This window comes from Leptodactylus fuscus, chromosome 4, assembly GCF_031893055.1.
Source record: "Leptodactylus fuscus isolate aLepFus1 chromosome 4, aLepFus1.hap2, whole genome shotgun sequence".
Classification (NCBI taxonomy): Eukaryota; Metazoa; Chordata; class Amphibia; order Anura; family Leptodactylidae; genus Leptodactylus; species Leptodactylus fuscus.
The window spans coordinates 53,792,916-53,817,534 of record NC_134268.1 but is presented as its reverse complement, the minus strand read 5'-3'; the positions used below and the strand labels follow the sequence as shown (position 1 = coordinate 53,817,534).

The window sequence follows — 24,619 nt, the reverse complement described above, 5'->3', positions numbered from 1 at the left end:
TCCAATCTCCACCTATTGGGATCATTAATTTTGCCGCTCACAAAAAAGGCCATCCAATTTGGCATAAAGCCATAGCGTTCTCTACCACATGTCCTTATAACATTAACCACTTATTGTACCCTGTGTCACTGCAAATCAAACACTTCCAGAAACAAGGTGACTTACTAAGTAATTAGTACATCTAATTTACTATATAATTGCAAAATGCTTTATTATTGTCCCAGGTTTCTGTACATTTTTAAAAAGCGATTCTGTAAATGATTTTGCAATTTTTTTTATTTATTTTTTTTAACCTGGCAGTAATTGCAACACGTGGTGTTTTTTTGTTTCTTTTTTTTTCTTAATGATTCATTAGTTATCCAAGGCCATTGTGGGCATGATGGCAGTCTAGTAAAAGACAATTACTATAAAAGTTACAAATGTAGGTGTATATAAAATACGGTGCAAAAATCTTAGATTAGAATTACAATCTTAGATTAAAAAATGCTTCAAAGTTATAATGCTTTCAGAAATGGAAGTTTAATCATTTATATTGGTCAATTAAAAAATTTAAGTAAATGAACACAAAGAAACCTAAATCACTTCAATATTTGGCATGAGGAGGAAGAGTTTTGGAAGTGATGATACTGCTCTGACAGAGCCTTAAAGGTTTTTTTTTTTTTTTATTTTTTTTTTTATAAAGGCCTGTTAGTGCTACTGATGGGTTAATAAGTACACCCATATACCTTTAGCAGTGTTTGGAGTGATTTCTGGGTGTTTCTGGTTGCTGCACTCTCTCCCTTGGTTTACCAGGTGTACGCTTCTTGCTATTGCAGCTACACTAACTTCCTCTCACTCAGCCCCCCTCTCATTCAATTAAAAAACTCTCCATCTCACTATGCCTAGCCATTCCCACTCTCACTGACTAGTGATCATACACATTACTAGCCCCCCCCCCCCCATCTACCTGGCTAACCTATTCTGCCACTGCTAAAAGACAGGGAGGATTAGTCCCCGGACACAGGAAGGCTTGGTAAGTATTGATGGAGATAGGGGAGGGGGAAGAGTGTTGGTGACCTTCCGTTTCGGAAGCAGTAAAATGGAATATCACTGGGGTGGTCACATGACGGCTGCAGGGATATGGGTAATTATAGTTGTTTTTTTTTCATTGAAGTAAATGATAATTTAGGTGGATGAGGGAATTTACTTTAGGGGTTAATTATCAGTTTATCCTGGATGACCCCTTTAATCTCAACAGGTTGCCTAGCTATTTTCTGCACAACCGGAGGTGCTATGAAAAAAAACTGCTTCCTGGCAACTGTACAGCACAACCTTAGCGATACCTGGTGAGAGAATTACTGCAGACTGTCACTAAAAGGCAAACCCTGCTAGCTTGACTCACTACCCCAATGGTCCCATCTTGTTTCTCATCAATCAGCCCTCTCAGACACTACACTTTACTCTGCCTCTTATATAACTGTATATCCCTGACAGGGGTATGTAGGCTGCTTTTGGTGCTTTTGCGCCACTATCTACAAGGTGGAAAAAGGAGCCTTCCAGATACTATTCCTGGGGCTCCTAGGCAAGTGGCATACAGGCCACATAACTGCTCACATCGTCCATGGGCCAGCACATCTGCTCTTGCCCTTCTCGGCTATCTTTTTATACAAGGGCTGTGGTTCCTTAGAAATCTGACTGGTTGTATGCTCCTTTACATACCAGTTTAGAAGAATATGGCACCACTGGAACATCATGTTATGGTCTGGGGATCTCTGACCATGGACTGGCCCCTGACTGATAACTTCTCAGACAGGTTAAAGAAAAAAAAACATACAAAAAACAGAAGTATGAGCAGTTTTGAATACTAGTGTGGATACTCCTATACCCTGCCTTGCACACTAGAAGTAGCCGTGGGCCCAACTAATTTGCCTGAGTGGGCACGGACACAGCCGGAGAGATAACTAACCTAATAGAGAAACAGGAACCCCTGACTAGTTTCACATTTATGAAGGCGAAGCAGATACAGAAACAGCCCCCCCCCCCCCATAGAGGTCCGACTGGACACGGTGAATTTGAGGGAACACAAAGTATTAAGAGTAAGTAGTAAGAAAAACTGAACTAAAGCAAAGGGACAGGATAAACAGAACTTAGTATCACACACAAAAAAACTTAACAAAAAATCCAAACCTCCAAACAGCAAAAATAACCTAGGGTTCACTGCACCCCGAACACTGTGTTTGGAGATGGAGCTCAATACTCAGCCAAATCTGGATAGTGTGAACAGGCAGCAAGGACTGGATGGGCCAGGGCTCAGATGCAGTTGATATTGCAGACTACAGACAGACAGACAGACCATGTCTGGGACCAGGCACTGAAGATTTAAGACCAGCATGAGACAACATGCCCAGCAGATATAAATAGGAAGAGCAGGTCTCAGAACCGCCCACAGCTTGTAATAGCCCTCAGCACTACAGAGGACTTAACCCCTTCAGAGGCTAAGACACACCAGGCACTGATCCACAAGGTTACTCATCATGTGATCCATGCTTGAGTGCTACTGCAGGAACCGCTTGCCTAGTGTGAACACTCCCCTGCAGCACATCAGGTGATTCATGCGCCGAATGCCACCCGGACACTCCACGCCTGAACCCAACAGGCCGAGAGCGGAAACATCGGGTCATAACACATCACCCAGTAGGCCTTAAATACAGATAATAATAAGTAATATTAGGCTATAACTGGTTAATATGCGACCAATCTAAACCAGTAATGTGTCTAATATTTTACATATGATGATAACACCTTTTATCTCTTTTTATCTATAATTGTGAGATGCTATTTCATTATGACTTTTTAATATGAGATGTATAACTTTGTGTCTAATAATTATGATTCCTTGAGTCTAAATTATTACCTTTTGTCTCATAATTATGATAATTATGTCTTTCTTTGGGAAAAGAAGTCCATTATTTTATCTTTTTTTTTTTTTTACTTTTTTTTTCTTTAAATTATGACTTTATTCTCTGATAATATTGCCTTGTAAGATAAAGCTTGGAATAATAAAATCTTGGTCCCGAGGCTGTTCTTTTCTCTCGTGCTGTACATTAGCCCATAGCCAGATGGCTGCAGGTATATGCACTTAATAATAATATAAAGATTGAAGCCTGGATATCAACACATAGGATGTTCAATGTAAGGACTATAAGAAACCCAAGGACAAGGAACAATATACAAAAAGTGGATGTTTGGTCAGAGGTTAAGACCAATCGGATAGATGATATGTTATAGAATGATATGTTACAGTATGACATAAGCAGGCTGATAATGTGCCCATTAGATGGCAGGAGGATTACCCATTGAGATACATTGCAATGGGATATAATACTGAAAATTAGGAAGATGCATAGAGGCTAGAAATGGCAACCATTCTATCATAGCTTTTGCTTGACTCAGAAATGGTGATATGGATTTTCTCGTAAAGCATGATATTATTTACTAGTACTTGATAGTAGCATAGAAGAGTTTTCCATTCCTAGGATGTACTATATATATATATATATATATATATATATATATATATATATATATATATATATATATATATATACACTCACCGGCAACTTTATTAGGTACACCATGCTAGTAACGGGTTGGACCCCCTTTTGCCTTCAGAACTGCCTCAATTCTTCGTGGCATAGATTCAACAAGGTGCTGGAAGCATTCCTCAGAGATTTTGGTCCATATTGACATGATGGCATCACACAGTTGCCGCAGATTTGTCGGCTGCACATCCATGATGCGAATCTTCCGTTCCACCACATCCCAAAGATGCTCTATTGGATTGAGATCTGGTGACTGTGGAGGCCATTGGAGTACCGTGAACTCATTGTCATGTTCAAGAAACCAGTCTGAGATGATTCCAGCTTTATGACATGGCGCATTATCTTGCTGAAAGTAGCCATCAGATGTTGGGTACATTGTGGTCATAAAGGGATGGACATGGTCAGCAACAATACTCAGGTAGGCTTTGGCGTTGCAACGATGCTCAATTGGTACCAAGGGGCCCAAAGAGTGCCAAGAAAATATTCCCCACACCATGACACCACCACCACCAGCCTGAACCGTTGATACAAGGCAGGATGGATCCATGCTTTCATATTGTTGACGCCAAATTCTGACCCTACCATCCGAATGTCGCAGCAGAAATCGAGACTCATCAGACCAGGCAACGTTTTTCCAATCTTCAATTGTTCAATTTCGATGAGCTTGTGCAAATTGTAGCCTCAGTTTCCTGTTCTTAGCTGAAAGGAGTGGCACCCGGTGTGGTCTTCTGCTGCTGTAGCCCATCTGCCTCAAAGTTCGACGTACTGTGCGTTCAGAGATGCTCTTCTGGCTACCTTGGTTGTAACGGGTGGCTATTTGAGTCACTGTTGCCTTTCTATCAGCTCGAACCAGTCTGGCCATTCTCCTCTGACCTCTGGCATCAACAACGCATTTCCGCCCACAGAACTGCCGCTCACTGGATGTTTTTTCTTTTTCGGACCATTCTCTGTAAACCCTAGAGATGGTTGTGCGTGAAAATCCCAGTAGATCAGCAGTTTCTGAAATACTCAGACCAGCCCTTTTGGCACCAACAACCATGCCACGTTCAAAGGCACTCAAATCACCTTTCTTCCCCATACTGATGCTCGGTTTGAACTGCAGGAGATTGTCTTGACCATGTCTACATGCCTAAATGCACTGAGTTGTATATATATACACTCACCGGCCACTTTATTAGGTACACCTGTCCAACTGCTCGTTAACACTTAATTTCTAATCAGCCAATCACATGGCGGCAACTCAGTGCATTTAGGCATGTAGACATGGTCAAGACAATCTCCTGCAGTTCAAACCGAGCATCAGTATGGGGAAGAAAGGTGATTTGAGTGCCTTTGAACGTGGCATGGTTGTTGGTGCCAGAAGGGCTGGTCTGAGTATTTCAGAAACTGCTGATCTACTGGGATTTTCACGCACAACCATCTCTAGGGTTTACAGAGAATGGTCCGAAAAATAAAAAACATCCAGTGAGCGGCAGTTCTGTGGGCGGAAATGCGTTGTTGATGCCAGAGCTCAGAGGAGAATGGCCAGACTGGTTCGAGCTGATAGAAAGGCAACAGTGACTCAAATAGCCACCCGTTACAACCAAGGTAGCCAGAAGAGCATCTCTGAACGCACAGTACGTCGAACTTTGAGGCAGATGGGCTACAGCAGCAGAAGACCACACCGGGTGCCACTCCTTTCAGCTAAGAACAGGAAACTGAGGCTACAATTTGCACAAGCTCATCGAAATTGGACAATTGAAGATTGGAAAAACGTTGCCTGGTCTGATGAGTCTCGATTTCTGCTGCAACATTCGGATGGTAGGGTCAGAATTTGGCGTCAACAACATGAAAGCATGGATCCATCCTGCCTTGTATCAACGGTTCAGGCTGGTGGTGGTGGTATCATGGTGTGGGGAATATTTTCTTGGCACTCTTTGGGCCCCTTGGTACCAATTGAGCATCGTTGCAACGCCAAAGCCTACCTGAGTATTGTTGCTGACCATGTCCATCCCTTTATGACCACAATGTACCCAACATCTGATGGCTACTTTCAGCAGGATAATGTGCCATGTCATAAAGCTGGAATCATCTCAGACTGGTTTCTTGAACATGACAATGAGTTCACTGTACTCCAATGGCCTCCACAGTCACCAGATCTCAATCCAATAGAGCATCTTTGGGATGTGGTGGAATGGGAGATTCGCATCATGGATGTGCAGCCGACAAATCTGCGGCAACTGTGTGATGTCATCATGTCAATATGGACCAAAATCTCTGAGGAATGCTTCCAGCACCTTGTTGAATCTATGCCACGAAGAATTGAGGCAGTTCTGAAGGCAAAAGGGGGTCCAACCCGTTACTAGCATGGTGTACCTAATAAAGTGGCCGGTGAGTGTATATATGTATGTGTAATGTGTATATAATATATATATATATATATATATATAATATTTATCTACATAAATGTCATCAGTTTGTAAAGTAAAAAAAACCTTGAGTCTTTTCGCTCAGAAGGAGTACTGAAGAAGTAAAAGGAAAGTTTTGCAAGTCCACCAGATATGCAGAGTAGTACCTAAGTCAGTCTCTGAACCAATAGGGTTAAGCTGTGTGAGAAGGTGACAGGCAGAATGCTGGAGTACCGGTATATCTTCCCCAGGTTTCTGACATATGAGTGGTCTTGAGTAAGCCTCAGCCTCAGGTGTGGGTCCTCAGCTTGTTACTGGAACATAAAAGTTTGCAGAGCCTGCACTTCAGGGCAGATTTTGGGAGCGAGAGGCGATGCCTGGGTCTGTGCTATTTTGTTTGTTCGTGTGGTTGGTAGTAAACCACACATTTAGTTATCTTTTTACCGTTTAATTAGTGCTCGGACGAGCAGGGCCTTGTTTGACATTTTTGCCTGAAGCTAAGGCTGTATTTTATTCTGCTTATTCTGTACCTGATGTGAAGGTTTATTCATTTTGCTGTTTTTCCAAATAAACCAGTGTGCACCAGAGATTGTGTCTCTGTCTCTGACTGGTTGGGTGGGCACCATTATTGCTACCAAGCTACCATTTCCCACAACCTCTATAAAGTAATTATGTACCTTGATAGGAACCATATAGTTCTATAAGAAACTTTCAGTGAGGTTACCATCAGTGAGACCTAGTGCAATTGTAGTGTCACGTTTTGACAGATAGGGTCCACAGGGTGGTCTCACATCCAGAAAAAAAATCAGGGAATTAAGATTAGCTAAGATAGGGAGTCTCTATATGTTCATGCACTTTTAATGTGATCTAATAAATATTCATTGGTCATAAATATATTAGAATGTAGAATTTCAAATTAAATGTTGAACCTTTTATTAAATAAATAGAAATTCAATATTTTATTAAAAATTACCAAGACATTATGCAAAAATAAACGGATAGAGAGAGAATAAAGAAACAGATACATATCTTATATGCACTATAACCAACTTTTTCCACTGAAAACACATTAACAACCAGAAAAAGTAGTGTAACCTTTAATGTCATGACAGAATTGGTTATTTGTCAATGTCTGCAGTAACTGATGACAATATAACTTGCACACGTAACTATTAGGAGAACTCACGCTGATTTTCCATGCAAACACAGCAGGTACATGGTGAGAATGACAGGAGTGACAAATAAACTAGACATATAGCCAGGGAATGATGAAGACAAAAGGCAACAAATGTACTCAGAATGTGATATTTGGGTTACATCTAAAAATAGGTATATCAGAAAGAAAGTGTAGACACAAGATACGTATCGGATAGAGCCATACTGATCCTTATGTTATATATTATGTGATGGAGTTAGGGAACAAGTGCTTCATATATACCGGATAACCTACTCAATAGAGAATACAATGGTACGATGAATACCAAAAACTTAAAGATTAAGATTTTACCACCTCCACCTACTCCAGTTCTTTGCACCATTGTGGAGGTGGTATAAGGTCCTCCTAATAGTTTACCCAGAGACATAACCACATTTAGATTTGTAGACTATTAAAAATTGAATTTTTTAAAAAAAATATATAAGTAATTCACTAATTTGGAGACTTTTAAAGAATTTCCTCTAACCACCTTGGTGGTTTTGATTTGTTTCCAGTGAATATGACCAAGAATGCAGGAACTTTGTATGGTCTGGTACTTGTAAGAAGCTCAGCCAAGATTTTGTTATTGTGGTGGACTTATAAGTCAAGGACACTACATGCATGAGAAGATAACCAGGTCACAATAAGAAAATCATGGCTGAATTTCAGAATATAGAAATTCATGGTTCATGGTTGTGTCCATTGACAACCCATCAAAATAAAAGACTCTCACTGCTGAGATTAGCAACATTTTAAAACTTTGCAAAATGTTTAATTATTAATATTTGCAAAAATTTTCAATACAAATTACGCTAGGTTCACACCTGCATTCGAGTTTCCATTTGTGGGGTCTGCTTGGGGACCCTCAGAATGGAAATCTAATCCGCTTAGAAAAGCATTTATCTTCAGAAACCCGCAGACCCCATAGACTATAATGGAGTCCACCGGATTTCCACGAGTGGACTCCATAGACGCCTTTCTTGCTTTCTTGACGAACTTTTCTCTCCACATTTTTAAAGCAGAATGTGGAACAGAATTCCCAGGAGGAGACCGGGCGCAGGTGTGAACCCAGCCTAAGGGTCCATTCACACAGAGGAAAATTGTGAAGAATTTGGTGTGGAATTTCAGCGCTGAGAAAAAGCCTCCTTTTCTAGAAGAAAAAGGAACCCATTGAAGTCAATGGGAGGCTTTTTGAAATTCCACACTAAATTCCTCACCATTTTCCTCTGTGAGAATGGACCCTTAGATCTGTTCTTTAGGTACTGGTCTTGGGTATCAGTGATCTTCCCCTGGGAAATCCTGTAGTCTGGTGAGCAGCAATGGTGGCCAAGATAGACTAAAGGGCTCTAAATTTATCACCCGTCACCCGATTCATTAGTTAGTCCATTGTAAAAAATCACAATTGGAAAGTTTTCCTAAAGTTTTTAAGGATTGCTATTGTTATAATCACTTTAGTATTTTTTATTAAATAGGAACAATGTTTTCACTTATTACAGTTTATACTTTACTGTAATAACATCCAAAGTCAAGTAATGAAAATAAAAAAAACTTACATTTAAATTGTAAAAAAAAGAATATAAATTAAAAAGTGAACTCAACCAGATAGTACAGGAGTTGAAAGGAAATGTATTTTATATGTATTATTATCTTACTAATTAAAACCAGATTCATGGACATGTTAGTCTTCTCTGTTCTGATTTTATGTACTGATTGTAGATTTTTTTCACTTAATTTTTCATTCTGTTTATGTGACCTGCCATCTTAGCTGAGCTGCTATTAATAGCATTTACAGCAGCCACATGGTCCATAGACACAATAATTTAGAGATGTTCATTGAGGTCTATGGGAGTTTTCTAGACATGTTGTGTGGCCTGTGCGGTGGAGAGGAATAGATGAGCTCTGATTGTTTCCTACTCGAATGGTTATCTATATGTGGATGACACCTGTAACCTAGGTTAAATAATGACATAGTTACATAGTAGATGAGGTTGGATAAAGACATCAGTCCATCAAGTCCAACCTATAACCCTACAATCCCCTACAGTGTTGATCCAGAGGAAGGCAAAAAGCCCATGAGGCTCATGCCAATTGTCCCATTGAAGGGGAAAAAATTCCTTTCCGACTCCAATCTGACAGTCAGTATAAAACCCTTGATCAACGTGTCCTTATAATCTAGAGACCATAATCCGTTATATTGTTCTCTTCAAGAAAGGCATCTAGTTCCTTTTTGAACTTGTTCAGTGAATCCGCCATCACCACTTCCTGGGGCAGAGAGTTCCAGAGCCTCGCTGTTCTTACTGTGAAGAATCCCCTTCTATGTTTCTGGTGAAACCTTCTCTCCTCCAGACGTAGAGGATGTCCTCTTGTCACTGGCCTAGGAGTAAAAAGATCCTTAGAAAGTTCTTTGTATTGTCCCTTCATGTATTTGTATATTGTTATTAGATCTCCCCTTAGACGTCTTTTCTCTAAACTGAATAACCCCAAGTTTGTTAATCTATCGTTGTACTCCAATCCACCCATTCCCTAATAATTTTGGTTGCCCGTCTTTGCACTTTTTCAAGTTCACTCATGTAAGTTCACTTTGGTTACGTAGATTGTATCTATTTGTTGTCATTGTAATGCTGCTTGCCTGATAATGATGTGACTGCTGCAAAGAAATTTCCTACAGAACAAAAAGTGCCAACATATTATTAGGCTTAGCAGCCAGAATGAAAACTGCGGAATTTTTTTGGATTTTGTTAAACCATAGGTATTAACATGGAAAAATTTTTCCATGTGCACCTAACCATTAAACAAATCAATAGTATGGTCTGTGTACAAGAGGGACTTTTTATGACCATTATCTAATATAATATAAATGTAATATATAATATTAATAATATAATAATTTAAGTTAAAACAAAAAGTAAATTTTCACATGACACTTGGCATTTTATGAACCCAACTCATTTCCTTACACCCCATGGATGGGTCTGGTGGATCATCCCACAGCCAGGGCAATGTCTGGCTAGAAGTGGCTTCCTTGTCTATAACAGCTGTTTGTTAAGGATAAGAGAAGCCATTCGTGTTATGCTGATTCTCACGCTGTCTTACTTTGGAAAAAGTTGTGTTTCCTTATTTTTACTTTTTTTAATCTTTGTGCATTATTATTTATTATTATTATTATTATTAATTATTATCATCATTAAAACTGAATAATTTTATATTAAAGGCATCAATTTAAAGTGTTAACTCCACGTACTTGACCTCTACCGTCTGACTTAACAGAATAGCATCACTGGTATTCTGTCTGCTGATAAAAGCTTAGCCGCAAATCAATACCTGCATACATCAAAATCAATCTGGTGCAAGAACCAGAGCTCGCCTCCCCTTTAACTTCTTGGAAACCTCTGTGTAGGACTGTAAGATGCCATCAAGAAATCTATTACCACATGAATTTATTATCATTTACAGGAATGTATCTCTAAGAAATCTGCACAAAAGTTAATGGGAAATTGCTACAAACCATCCCCTAAGGTGGAATGACAGATAAGAATCATCCTAAGTAATTTGGAAAGGTTATAACCTCTGATTATCGTTCACACCTTATGAAGAAATCTCCTGGTGTGAAATTTTATGAAAAAAAATTAAAGGGGTCATCTACCTTACAAAACATGTAAACACATGCAAATAAAGAATCAGTACTCACAATACATCCCCCCGGCGGTCTAGCACTGGCTCTCCAATGGTCCCCCCCATCCTTATTATTAGTACTAGTATTTATTTATCTTGCTTATAGCGCCAATATATTCAGCAGTGCTTTATACACATTGTCATCACTCACTGTCCCAAGTAGGGGGCACAGTCTATATTCCCTATCAGTATGTCTTTGCCGTCTGGGAGGAATCCCAAGTAAACACAGGAAGAACAATGCAGATGTTGCCCTTGCTCAGATTAAATACCAGGACCCCAGTGCTGCAAGGCCATTGAGGCATTGTGCGACCAACAATTGGCATTGTAACACTGCACCACTGGGACCCTATGCCAATAATGTGCCATGTAACCACTGCTGCCTTCAGTGGGCTGTAGCAGTCATATACTGTACTATGTATGCTATAAGGAACCATATAGACTTAGGCTAAGGCCCCATTTAGCAGGTCACCGCCAAATAGCATTGTGGTATTTCCTGCGTCGCTTTCTGCTTCCATTATACCTATGGGGAAAACGCCAGCATTTCCATAGGTATAATTGACATACTGTGATTTCCAAAACCACAACCATTTTAGAAACCGTAGCTGTTCTGCTGCATTCCTTTTTCTGCAATGTGTGGACTGGATTCACTAGAATCTCACTCTACTTTGCAATGACTGTAAAATGCTACGGTTATAGTCGCGGCGTTTAAGCCATAAAGGGCTGCTGCCTTAAAGAGGTTTCCCTATTTACATCCCCGATGTGTGTGATAATAATATCATATTCATTGAATTAGTGACATAGTAAAGTTTAGCTTCACTGATGACTTATCACCAGGGTAAACTATCAGTATTAGATCTCTGGCAATGTGGGAGTTGGGCTCCAGAAGATATACAGGGGACAGTGCTGGGTGTAGAAGGGTCAGTGCCCCTGTACTGAAGATCTGCTCCTATACACCAGGCAATGCCTTCTGCTTCTAGCATTGAGTATAGGTCAGTATGAAAATAGCCTGAGGGTCTAGAAAACTCCTTTAATACATTAAATAAACAATGACACAGAACTATAAGGGTCTCTCTCCAAAACTTGTAGAGAGAAAAGTGCTGTCAGCAGCACTTTTCTCTCCACATGATTCGGGCAGAAACCACTCGGACGCCATTATAGTCTATGGCAGGGGTGCCCAATACGTCGATCGCGATCTACCGGTCAATCACAAAGGACGTATGGGTCGATCGCGGGATGCAGCCAGGGATCCCCAGTGTCTGCTTGTTCACAGTGCAGGCTGAGAGTCGACTCTCAGCCTGCGCTGTGAACAAGCACTCCAGACACTTGCAGGCTGGGCAGCAGCAGCTCCGGGGGATGACGCACTCTCTGCTCTTAGGGATGGAGGGAGCCGGGGTGCTGCTTGTTCACAGCGCAGGCTGAGAGTCATCTCTGGACACTGGCAGGCGGGGCACCACTGGTCTATGGGGTCCGTGTGGTTTCCTTAAGCATGTGTCTATTTGTGAATGTAACTGTTTTTGACAGGGGCATATTCAGGGAAGAGGAAGGGGACGATTTTACTTGAACATTTACATTACATTTACGCACAGTGTACATACATTCACAGACCTGTATATAAACTATGACACATTGTACAGTACATGTATACACACGTGCACAAATATCTCTCTGATGGTGTATATGTACAGAACTGTATACAAATGACTGTTTGTACCACTATTGCTACCAGACCAGAGGGTAAAAAAAGACAAAGCTATTGCAATAATTAAGAAGCTATTTCCATCTAGCAAGAATAATATTTCTAAAAATGTTTTTCATTTATAGGAAGAAGAGAAATAAATGTGGATAAATAATAAATTCTGTCTTAGCAACTCCTGCATAAACTCCACCGCTGCAGGCTTTACATACGTGTCCTCCTTAAGGGCTAGTTCACACGGAGTTTTTTGCAGGCAGATTTTGACGCCTTAAAATCTGCCTGCAAAAATGGCTCCCATTGACTTCAATAACTTCGGCATCATGTCGTGGCCAGCAGCGGGAAATGTTCACAAGGCGGAAAAGGTTTCCATGACCTTTTCCTTCGTGTGAACATACCCTTACTGTTCTTTTTTGCTGGACATGTTTAGGTTCTAGTTAGCATTTACACATACTGTTTTGTGATATTGTATCACACAGTGATATGCTACATACTTATATGTGTACCTGCCAGTGGTTGTGTTGTGAATTGTGGCCTTTCATGGTTTTTTTTTAACATGCTGCAGTATTGTACTGAATTGGTTTCTTGAGAAATTTGAGTAATTAAAGGAGTTAAGGATCTTCCTTACTGATTACTTATCCACAGTATCTTTGGGGGTCTAATACCCGGACCTCACACATATCAGCTGTTCCACAGCTCCTGGGTACTGGATGCTACTGCAGTGGATTTCATATTGAAATAAAAGGAGTGGACCTGCAGCCCCATCCAGTGCATCCGGGCCCCTATTACTTTTTCTGCACCCCACCCATTGCAGTAACTCATCGGTGCAGAGTGTTGGACCCTCACCAAATAGTATAAAACTTGCATTAGGCACTGGAAAAACTTCTAAAACCAAAATCCAGCTAAGATACTGGTGGACACATCTCTACTCCTATTTGATGTAAAGTTAGGGTTGTACTAAAAAATTGCAAAATACATAATTTCTGGTGGTCTGGAATTACCATACGGAAAAATTCCAATTTCTGTCTAGCGCAAACAACTCTGGAGGGGATGCCCCTGGAGCAGTAATGTCACAGCCAAGATGGACATGAGCACTAACATTCAATGAATAAAATACATTTAGTACAACCATGCTCTAAAGTGACATGGGCTATTGTTCTGTCTCTGTATTTACAGTATTCTGTCGCACGGACTACGTGGATGTTATGTGCTGTAGGAAAAATAATATTTGCAATACGTTTTTTTTCCCGCTTGTTCCATTAAGTTTTAACATAACATTTTAAAACCCTAGTAGGAGAGAACAATATATCCTGTAGGCTATGTATTAATTCTCTGTACTTCTTCTTGTAGGAGACAGATCTTATGACATTTAACATTTCCATTCATCGCTCATGGTGGAGAGAACACGGGCCCGGCTGTGTGCGACGGGTAGTGCCTGCTCCAGCCAGCAGGAACCTTGGAGATCACTCGTTTATCTCGGTGACAGGATGCATCATTGAGTTCCAGTACCTAGAGGTCATCCACAGCGCTTTTCAGATACTTCTGTCTGTAAGTCACTTTCATTTACAGATTTGCAGTTTATATATTTATATGGCACTTGATAATTTTTAGTGAAATGATGAATTTTTAACTTGCTTTGATTTAAAAGGCGTCTACTAATATCACCACCCAAAATCTGATTTTATACTCTGTCGTAGGTGCTGACTCAGGGAACATAGATTTTTGTATCAAAGTGCAAGCCTAATGTTGAGAAAATGAACCTTCAGCCCCTTTTTACTCAACCGTATAAATGGTCAGTGTGCTATCCGGGTCACGTGTGAATTACAAAGTCACGTGTGGTGGCCAACAGTCAGGGGTACAAAACATTTCCTATTCCTGTCCAATTTTGCAGCCCTGCTACCTCGGCTCCTATTCATTGACATCCGTGTTCCATTTGCAAACAACTGTTTCAGGGTTCTTGCCCCTTGTTGGTACATAGCAGGTTACAGGTTGACTAAATCGAAGGCCCTTCACATTAATAAGATTGCACCAGATTTCAGTCCTCTTGGATGAGAGCATATTTCCATCTCCTTATTCCCAGGGTGCGTAACCAGGTCCATAGAACCCCTACATCAACTTGGTGGCTTTATATGGTATTAGATTAGATTAGATTAGATCATGGCATTTATATGGCATTAGATCATTTATATCATGCATTAGATCAAGCTTAGATGGTTCTTCTTGTAGCATTTTCTATCACATTAGATGCTGTCATAGTTCCTATACACGTTAGTAAGTTTTGGCAGGACTGTCCATTGGGTGTTCCAACTTACCTCAAATGGAAGGATTGGGCATATTGGATTTTAACATACTTTATTCTTTGTTCCCATGAATGGTAATCTATGTGTCAGTATATATTCCCTTTCCCTATTGAAAACACATGGATAGTTGGCTACACATGTATGTGTATAGAGGAAGTCTAAGGGTGAGGAATTTGGTGTGGAATTTCAGGCTGAAAAAAAAGCTTCCCATTGTAGTCAATGGTGCTGGGAACACCCCTTTTTTCTCATAGCATTTCTATAGCTACTTGTATCTGAGGATGAAGATAGATATTATTGCTTTATATTATTATTATTTTATTGGTAGTAGTAGTAGTATTGTTATATTATTCGAGTCCCGAGCCCCTCCGCTAAACCAGTTTGCAGATAGTATTATTTTCAATACAAAAATCCCAATCTTTCTTCAAGACTCCACAACATTCACCCTGCAGCCACGAGACATGTCTGATAGCGTGAGATTACTAGTGTCTTTTTTCTCTTTAACCATAGGCACAGTTACGATTTCTTTCAATATATGTGTTATTCTATACATCATCATGTCAAATCGTGAAACTAGATCTTTGCTTATGATGGTTGTTTAATGGCCTAGTGGTCAGAAATATAACATTTTTACAGCAGTAGAGAAAATTGAAAATGTTATTTTATGAAAAATTGGTATTTATAGAATAATATAAAAATGGTAAATGCAGGAAGACAGAAATATTGCAAGTATCAGGTAAGGTTCTTGTGGAGAGTTATCTTTTGCTGTGATATTGATAGCCGATCACTCAAATAGACACATTATTGAACGAATCACAGGAATCCCTGTAATGCCGGGGCCCCATATGGTGTAAATGTTGCAGTTTTACAGTCACTGGAAAGTGGATGGTATTCTAGAGAATACCATACAGAGATTGGAGAAAAATATGCACAGCGGATACCCTGCGATTTCCAAAACTGGTGCAGTTTTGTAAATCATAGTATGTCAATTATGCCTATGGAAACACTGGAGGTTTCTGTGCGGGAAAAACTACAATACTTGGTCACCACTGTTTTTTCAGCTGCTCTTTTTGTTGTAGTCTGCTAACGGGAGACCTTTTGCACCAGTAAGTAGGTGTAGAAGAATGACAAATTATGGTGCATGTCATATATGCTCTAAAATTTGTGCCGTTTCATGAGACTTAGAAAAGTGGCAGAAAGTAGGCAGAGGTAAGCAAGTGGAGGTATGGCTAGCGCCCTTCTGCCCAGCAGCGCCTATCGCGCTGTGCTCTAAGACTGGGGAGGAACGCCCCCTCCCCTCCTGATAATACTCGTCTATGGACGAGCTGTGTGAGCAGAGGGAGGGGACGTTCCTCCCCGCTCACACTCTACAGCGCGATAGGCGCTGGGCGTCCCTGGCTAAGTGTCAGAAACGCCCTTCTGACTGTAAAGCCCTATGGTACCGGGACCGATAGCGCTTTACACCGGGCACAGATCGGGAATGCCAATAGTGCGCTGAATTCAGCACACTGTCAGCTTTCCAGCAGTATATGGAACTGCCTGCACCCAATCTGATGAAAGGTCCTCTTTAAGTGGTGGAAGGAGAATAAATTGCTGCTAGACCCCTCTGGTCTCCTGTGGCATAACAATGGACATACCTTATATTCCCTAGTATCAGCTCTTGGGGAATAGTCAGAGACCACCATCCATTTTCAATTGTTTGCCAATTCCATTACAATGACATTTTGTCTTTTTACATGTGATAAATGCAGAAAAAACAGTATTTCTGAAAGTATTAAAATTGTGCTCATGTAAACATATTCTGGTTGTGTCCTCTCCTCTGCCCTTATTCTGAGAGCACTTGAAATGTCTTGTACGATATAAATATTCTGTGGGTGATAAACTACATTTCCGGAATAATAACAAGTCTCCCTGTAGTATATCTCTTCATCCTGTTAGCGGTATATCCATTGTAAATGATCCCAATTTGTACCTTCTATGTTTTTGGTATGCCGACTGTGCCAAGTATTACTTATTACATAAAGCTCAGTTTAACATACACCTTGGTTAAAGGGAACCTGTCACATGAAAAAATGCAATCCAATCTGTAGGCAGCATGTTATAGAGCAGGAGGAGCGGAGCAGATGGTTGTAGAGATTTGGTATAACCTGTCATTTATCCATTCAAGGAGACAAAAAATGGGAGAAAACACCAAGCATGCTATGGTGTAGATCTGTTAGCATAAACAAATATGGAGCAATGTAAATTGGATAGGAAATGGACCAGTTGGTCCCTCACCTTTGGGTGTTATGAAGTGGTCACAACACCATGGAGAGCATCAAAGGTGACGGTGGCAGCAGATCCACACACTGATCTTGGAGGATCTTGGAGGATCACTATCTTGGAGGGGGTCTGCGCTCACTGGTCCGTGGAACACAAAGAACCAACAGGATGAATGTGCTAAAAAGCCTTTAATGCAAAATTGACTGCACAACGCGTTTTAAGCTGAAAAGCTCTTTTTCAGGTGCATTTTTTTTTTATGTAGATTGTGAGCCCCATATAGGTTTCACAACATACATTTTTCCCTATCAGTATGTCTTTGGAGTGTGGGAGGAAATCCATGCAAACTCCTTGCAGGATTTGAACCCAGGACTCCAGCACTGCAAGGCTGTAGTGCTAACCACTGAGCCACTGTGTTGCATAAATTTCTTGCCAGGCTGGGTCAGGTGCATCTGTGGACCAGTTCTGCAGACCAGTGAGCGCAGACCCCCACCTACAGCCATTGGCAGTCTCCCTATTTATCCATTCGAGTCAAGGAGGCAGAGGTCTTACCAGTGATTGACAGCCTGCTCTCTATACAGCGATAGACGAAAGTTTTTTATGGGTCCGCCAACTTAGCTTCTTAACATCGAGAGAGTAGGGAATATAATAAGTAAGTGACAGATTATAGTGAATCTTTTCTCCCAAAACTAAATATTGGTATACTTAGGTCCTTCTGTTGTATAATGTGTTGTCTGCAGATTTCCATGTGAAGGGTTCCTTTAAGACACCCAGTAGCGGCACACTCACAAGGAATACATTGGCCCTTATATTTATGCCATTGTAGACTTTCTAGATGGGACTTAGTTGAATAATCAATCACATATTTGGAGATGTTGCTGGAATGATGCGCCATAAATATTTATAGCCTGCAAGTAAAACTTGGAGTGGTCTACAAATGAGTTTAAGGAATTACACATTTGTGGATTTTCAATGCGGCTTTTCTGTTGTATAAATAGGCTGGTATTATATGGGAGGGGGCGCCGCTGAACCAGACTAACCTCATTAGAGCCATGTCCTGGCATCATTTTAATGGAGGAGCAAGGTTCAGACCCATGTGCGCTCCTTTAAACAATTCATGTATTTTTTGAAAGACAAGAAGAACGTTGTTAAGCAAACACAAAGCTCCAGACATCACAGAAAATCTGATTTTGTATTCATCTCACCGGCTGCCTGTTTTGTTCTGTAGTGTAGACGATACAGAAGATACTTTCTACTATACATTGATAGCAAAGGGATTATGGAGCAAAAGCGACTGACTTGAAGCAAAGATCTTCCAGCTATTCTTTGTGCTGTATGTTCTCGCTATCACTAGTGATGTATATCTTTTGGCTTGTTATATAATTTATTTGGCTGTTGCTGGGAATATACGGATGTTGATACTGTCTGTTTTCTATATTGCGACTTTTGATCTCCTTTTAGCCCATCTTGTCACAATTGGCAATTACAAACTGTCTGTGTATTCCCTAAACCCAACACTATAGTAGATATTGATCTATAGTTCGCATTGATGATTTGTTGTAAGATCATAACAAGCATCCAATATTCTACATGGATTTATCCATTTACATGCTTGTACGAGGAATCATTTGGGCCAGGAACAATAGGACCAATTTCACTTGCCCAAAAATGGTAATGCTACTGAATGAGACGCACAAATCCTTTTATTTTCAATGTATTCTGGTTTATTTAATAATTATGTTACAGAAAACAATCACAACCCAAATGGAGGGCGACAATAATATTTCAGGTCAGGGTAGGTTACGCAGTTGATATCCGGAACTAGCTGCTGAGGTCAGAAAATACTCTGACACATCAGATGCCATGATCAATAGCGATAACATCAGCTGGATGGTTCAGGGGCAAGATCACACACACCCCTCCCCCGCCACCCCTTGGATTCCCACTGATGAGATCAGGGGGTCTGTGGGGTTGTCTTGGCAGCCACGAGGCCATTGCTTGCTATCTCTATTGTACATAGGGAGTCTATGTGTGATGTACTGTAATACATCCCCGGCAAAATGTCCTGTAATACATCCCCGGCAAAATGTACTGCACTATATCCCCAGCAATAGGATTACAAATAGGATTACAATAGAAGTTAACATCCCTATAGATAATTTCATATAACGTACAACATAAATGTCAATATAAAATAAATAAATAAATAAATTGCTCCAAAAAGGAGCTTGGAACCTTTTTGGAGCAAAATAGAGGTCATTTGGGGGACCTGAAAAATGGAAACCCAAGTCGCTTAAAAAGCAGGTACTTGCAGGTCTTTTGTCTCTGCATTTTTCAAGCGGATGGGGGATGGAATCTCTAAATGTTCAACGAGTGCAAGTGTGAACCTAGCCTTAGTCAATGGGTGTAACGCCTGGTTCACATCTGCGTTTGGTAATCCGTTTGGGGAGTCCGCACAGGGACCGCCGGAATGGATTACCGAACGCGCTGGCAAGTGGTGTGCAGTAAAAGCATACGAACCTCATAGACTATAATTGCCCGCACAAATCATACAGACATGAAACTAGATCACAAAGTACTTTTCTCTCCACATGTTCCATCCAGAGAGCACACAGACCCCATTATATCTATGGGGTCTGTGTGCTTTCACTGCACACTGCTTGCCAATGCATTTAGTATTCTGTTCGGGGGGTCCTCATGTGGATTCCCCGAACGGAATACCGAACATAGATGTCAACCAGGCGTGAGTCAAAAAAACTGTCAGTGTATATCTGTTTGTGTCTGTCTCTGACAAATACATTTTTTAGGGGTTATTTTTTACCCTTTTTCATACTGAGCATGTGCAGAGGGCTGTTGCTGCCTATGTCTGTGACTTTGCTGTAAAGTATTTATTTAAATTCTGTTATAAGGTCTCGTTCACATCTGCGCCCTGGGTCTCCCTTTTGCAGGTTTCCGTTTCCTGCCCGAAACTGGACAGGAGATGGAAACCTGCAGTCATTTTTCAAACCCATTCATTTGAATGGGTTTGAAAAGTGTCCGGTCGAGAGAGCCAGGAAGCGTTTTGTGCTCTCCGCGGCAAAACCGTTTTTTTTTTAAACTGGACACAAAGTCGGACATGCAGGACTTTGTGTCCGGTTAAAAAAACGGTTTTGCCGCGGAGAGCATAAAACACTCACCGGCGCTTACAGCCGAACACAGTCTGTCAGGTTTCTGTCTTCTGTCGGCAGAAGACGGAAACCTGAAAACATAGATCGGGCAATGGTGTGAACCCAGCGTAACACAGCAGAGGAGAATCTTAGGCAAGATGCAGCCCCCATAATCACGGACGGGAAATAGAATAAAAAAAATGTAAAGTCAGAAAAAGAAAAAAAAAACATATTATAAAAAAGTGATGTATTTCACTCTCCGGTTCTAATAAATAAGTTCTATAAATGGTGATACATTCTTGTTATGATAATATAAAGGATGTAATCTATTATAGCGTATAGTTACAATATAATGTGAATCTCTTACAAACTAAGTACTGTAGATTTCAGAACGTCATTGACCTCTCTAGAAAAAAAAAATCTGGTGTCATTATTAAAGAGATAAATAACATTGTTCCTGTAAGTAAGTTTATTGTAATAATAAAAAGTGCTGCGTTGTGAGGAATAAGATCCTCCGAGTATCATCGCGGCAATTCTAGCTCCATCTTATACGTGCAACCTCCTGCGGCTTATCTGAGGCCGGCTCCTGTAATAACCTCTGGACGGTCAGCATCAATGTGTTTTTAAGCAGTGTACTGATAAGAGTCCAAAGGTTCCTGTGGTTCTGAGTTACTAGAATGTCTTTTCATCTTTGGCTGCTACTTTCAGCTATCACACTCTCTTGCCAGGGGTCTTGGTCTTCTCTGCATGGCACATACAATTAGACTTGTGATTAAACCTAGGTTTCTAGGCCGGGAAGGCTTGCATAAATCAGACTTCTTTGAATAATGATCAGAACTAGTAAACGCTGCTTGCTACGCTGCAGAATATAAGCTTCTTATCATTAACATATCCGAAATACACATGCAAACTCACATACCGTACGTATTCATAGACCTAAGGGTGCAGAGGAAGACTGATTTCACACCACACTGTTTGTTTCAGGCAGGCAATCACTTTGTCCTTGTTCCATCCAGAAAAAAAAAAACTGGGTTTTTCTTTTTTAACACATGCAAACATATCAACAGATGAGGTTGCTTTAGGAAAAAATAACTGATTTCCAGCCTGAAGCAGAAACATGGTGTGAAAGCAGACTTGACTCCAAGAGATTGATAATAGGAAAACCTTGGTGACACAAAAAAATAACACCATGGCTACCTACATGACTAAAAATTCCAGCTGTCAGACAGCTACTATACTTCCTGCCCCAGAAACTAAAAGAATGAAATCAGGGGGAAAAAAAGGTCGTGGTAGGAGAAACTTGTAATGAGGACATTACGCTGAGCACCATCACACCCGCAGATGATCCAATAGATGACCAATTCCATTGAGAAAGATGTTAAGAAATATAGACAAGGTTCAAGTACCATAGGTGCACCAGAGCCTTAAATTAAATGCTTTACCGTATATACTCGAGTATAAGCCGAATTTTTCAGCACAGTTTTTGTACTGAAAAAGCCCCCCTCGGCTTATACTCGAGTCAGCCAAAAAAAAAATATATATATATTTTTTTTTTAGGAGGGCGGGGAGGGGTCTATGACCAGCTGCAATAGTAATGTATAGAATCTCCCATAAAATAGTGGGGAAAAAAAGGCTTTAAAAAAAATAAAAGTTCTAAATCCCTCCTTTCCCTAGAATACATATAAAAGTAGAAAATGACTGTGAAACACAAACACATTAGGTATCCCTGTGTCTGAAAGTGCCCGGTCTCCTGAATATAGGGTACCTGCATTGCTCCTATTCCGTCGGAAAGGTGTTAATAGGAGCACTTCAGATACCCTATATTCAGCCAGGCTGAATTCCAAATGGGAGGAAAAACCTCAGTCCTCAAGCTCAGGGAAGGGGCAGACAGACAACCAAAACTCCCCTTTCCCAGCATCTACTGCACCCAAAAACTCTGACCATTTTAATTTTTGAAATTTTCCATAGTTGCTGCATTTCCCCTCCTCGGCTTATATTCGGGTCGGCTTATACTTGAGTATATACAGTATGTTTATTAAGGGGGCGTTCACACATGCGCCTCTGTCTGTCCTTTGTGATTCTGCCAAAAAACTACGTGCGGACGGCTTGCTGGCAGTTAGTTTAAAAACCCATTCATTTCAATGGGTGTTAAAGCAAGCGTCGGTATCCGTATGCAGCCCGTCCGCCGTGAAACCATTTTTTTTGTGCATGGACACAAAGTCCTACATGTCCGATTTTGTGCCTGCCATGAAACCAGTTTTTTTGCACAGACACAAAATCGGACATGTAGGATTTTGTATCCATGCAAAAAAAAAAAAATGCTTTCAGAGCGGAGAGGCTGCATACGGACATCGGTGTTTGCTTTAAAAACCCATTGAAATGAATTGGTCTTTTAAATTGACCGCCGGCAAGCTGTCCCCAAGCAGTTTTTTGGCAGAATCACAAAGAGCGGATAGCGGCGTAAGTGTGAATGCCCCCTCACTTGTGTTATGAGTCAGTGGGTTGATTACAATTCTTATTTCTTTAGTTTGAAAAATAATAATAAAGTTTCCTTTTTTTAGTTCAGGGGTTTGAACAAGAGAGAATTCAATCACTTATACCATAGACTGTAATACCATGTTTACAGACCCAACACTTATCATACACTTGTACTTCCTTCCAAAGTTGTAATCTTAAGTGTGTTACTGACATGAAGTCCCCACTCAAGATAGGTGTGTGTATCATTATGTCTAGACGCTTGTGCTTTTTATGTTGGTATAACAATGAAGTGTATTGTAAGGTCATTGTGTATTGTAATGCAAATGTGGATGACTCAGGATTGCACTGTGTATTTTGTACGTCACTGTCACTGTAACCGGTTTTGCTGAGTCATCGTGCTACTTCTGGTTCTGAAACTTTCTGAACAAGAAACCAAACACTTGCATCAGTATTGAGATTGCAACTTCCATCTGGCCAATAAACTAAGTAGACCCACAGATAACCCTAACTACACTAAGGGGAATTAAACTCCTTAGCACCCGTAACCCTCACTATCAAGAATTCACTGTAGGGATGAGGTAGGGGGCCCTGGAAAAAAGATTGCACTGGGGTCCACAAGATCAAGTTACGCCACTGCGTAATGGGGTAGGAAAATTTCCCTATAAAAGAAGCTTTCTTGCTCGTTTGAATTAGGTGTGACCACCTCCCAACTTTCAAAGGACAGAGAGAGGGACAGAGTGTGTGGCTCCACTCATTCCCACCCAATTCTCTTTGTGCCCCCACACAATAAGTGCTGCTAGTTTTGGTACCTGTTATGCTATTTAGTCTCTGTACTGTAAGGGGGCGGTGTCAGGCAGCAGCAGACAATGGATGTAACTCTGCGCATTGACACTGGGGCCCTGAATCACACCCCCTGCCTGATACTACCCACTTGACAGTACAGAGCTTAAATAATACATCAAGCACCAAAATGAACTGCACTTGTTTCTAGGGAATGGTGAAGGGTAAAGAGAAAATTCCAACTATGTTGGAATCAAAGGAGTAGCACCTTTTAATAGGTGCTAAGAACTGGAATTGTTGGAGGTGGTGAAAGGTCCACTTTAATAACAACATGTACACATAAACACCATAAGCACAACGGTAACAGTATTCTGAGTTGCACACTGTGCCATGACCAGTCATTGCCTCAGTTGGTGATATCCTTCATGAAACTCCCATATTAGTATAAAATATTCTATGTACTAACTCAAAACCAGTCTGAATAGTAGAGTTGGAATTATTGTAATGTTCAGTATTATCTGGAGGCCAAACCATTTCTGATTAGTTGTTGTAGTGTGGCTGGGTGTATTTTCCTGCTCAAAGGGGACACTGCTATTAGGGAATACGATTGATATGAATGGACATACCTGGTCTGCAATGTTTAGGTAGGTGGTGCTGGCAAAGTAACATCCAGAACCCAAGGTTTCCCAACTGAAAGTTGCCATTACAGTCTCCACCAGTTTGCCTTCTTCCCACAGTGATCCTGGGGTCTTTCTAGGTACGCCATTAACTTTTACAAAACTTTTTGCGCCAGTAGCTATCCTATGGGAGTGAACCAGATAAGTTGGCCTTTGCTACCCACACACACACATTAGTGAGCAATGGGTACCCATAGCCATGTCACCTCTTCAATGTTTATCCTTTTTTGGACCACTTTTGGTAAGTGTTACCCCCTGTGTACCAGGAACACCCCGCCCTGCCATTTTGGAGATACTCTCACCAAGTCATCTATCCATCACAATTTGGCCCTTCTCAAAATATCTAAGGGGGCATTCACACTACCGTCTGTGTCCGACAGGTAGTGTCCACTCCTAGTGTCCACTCAAAATCTGGCACGGACATTAGGAGCGGACACTAGCTGTGTCCGTGACACTT

At 40.8% G+C, this 24,619-nt stretch overlaps 1 protein-coding gene across 1 annotated transcript in view; it reads left to right on the top strand.

The window, feature by feature from the left end:
* Positions 1 to 24,619, top strand: part of NKAIN3 (sodium/potassium transporting ATPase interacting 3) — a 393,996-nt gene that overhangs the window by 287,129 nt on the left and 82,248 nt on the right. The window contains exon 4 of the mRNA XM_075270476.1: positions 13,876 to 14,073. Within this exon, the coding sequence (XP_075126577.1) occupies positions 13,876 to 14,073 (198 nt within the window). The remainder of the gene's footprint in view (positions 1 to 13,875; positions 14,074 to 24,619) is intronic.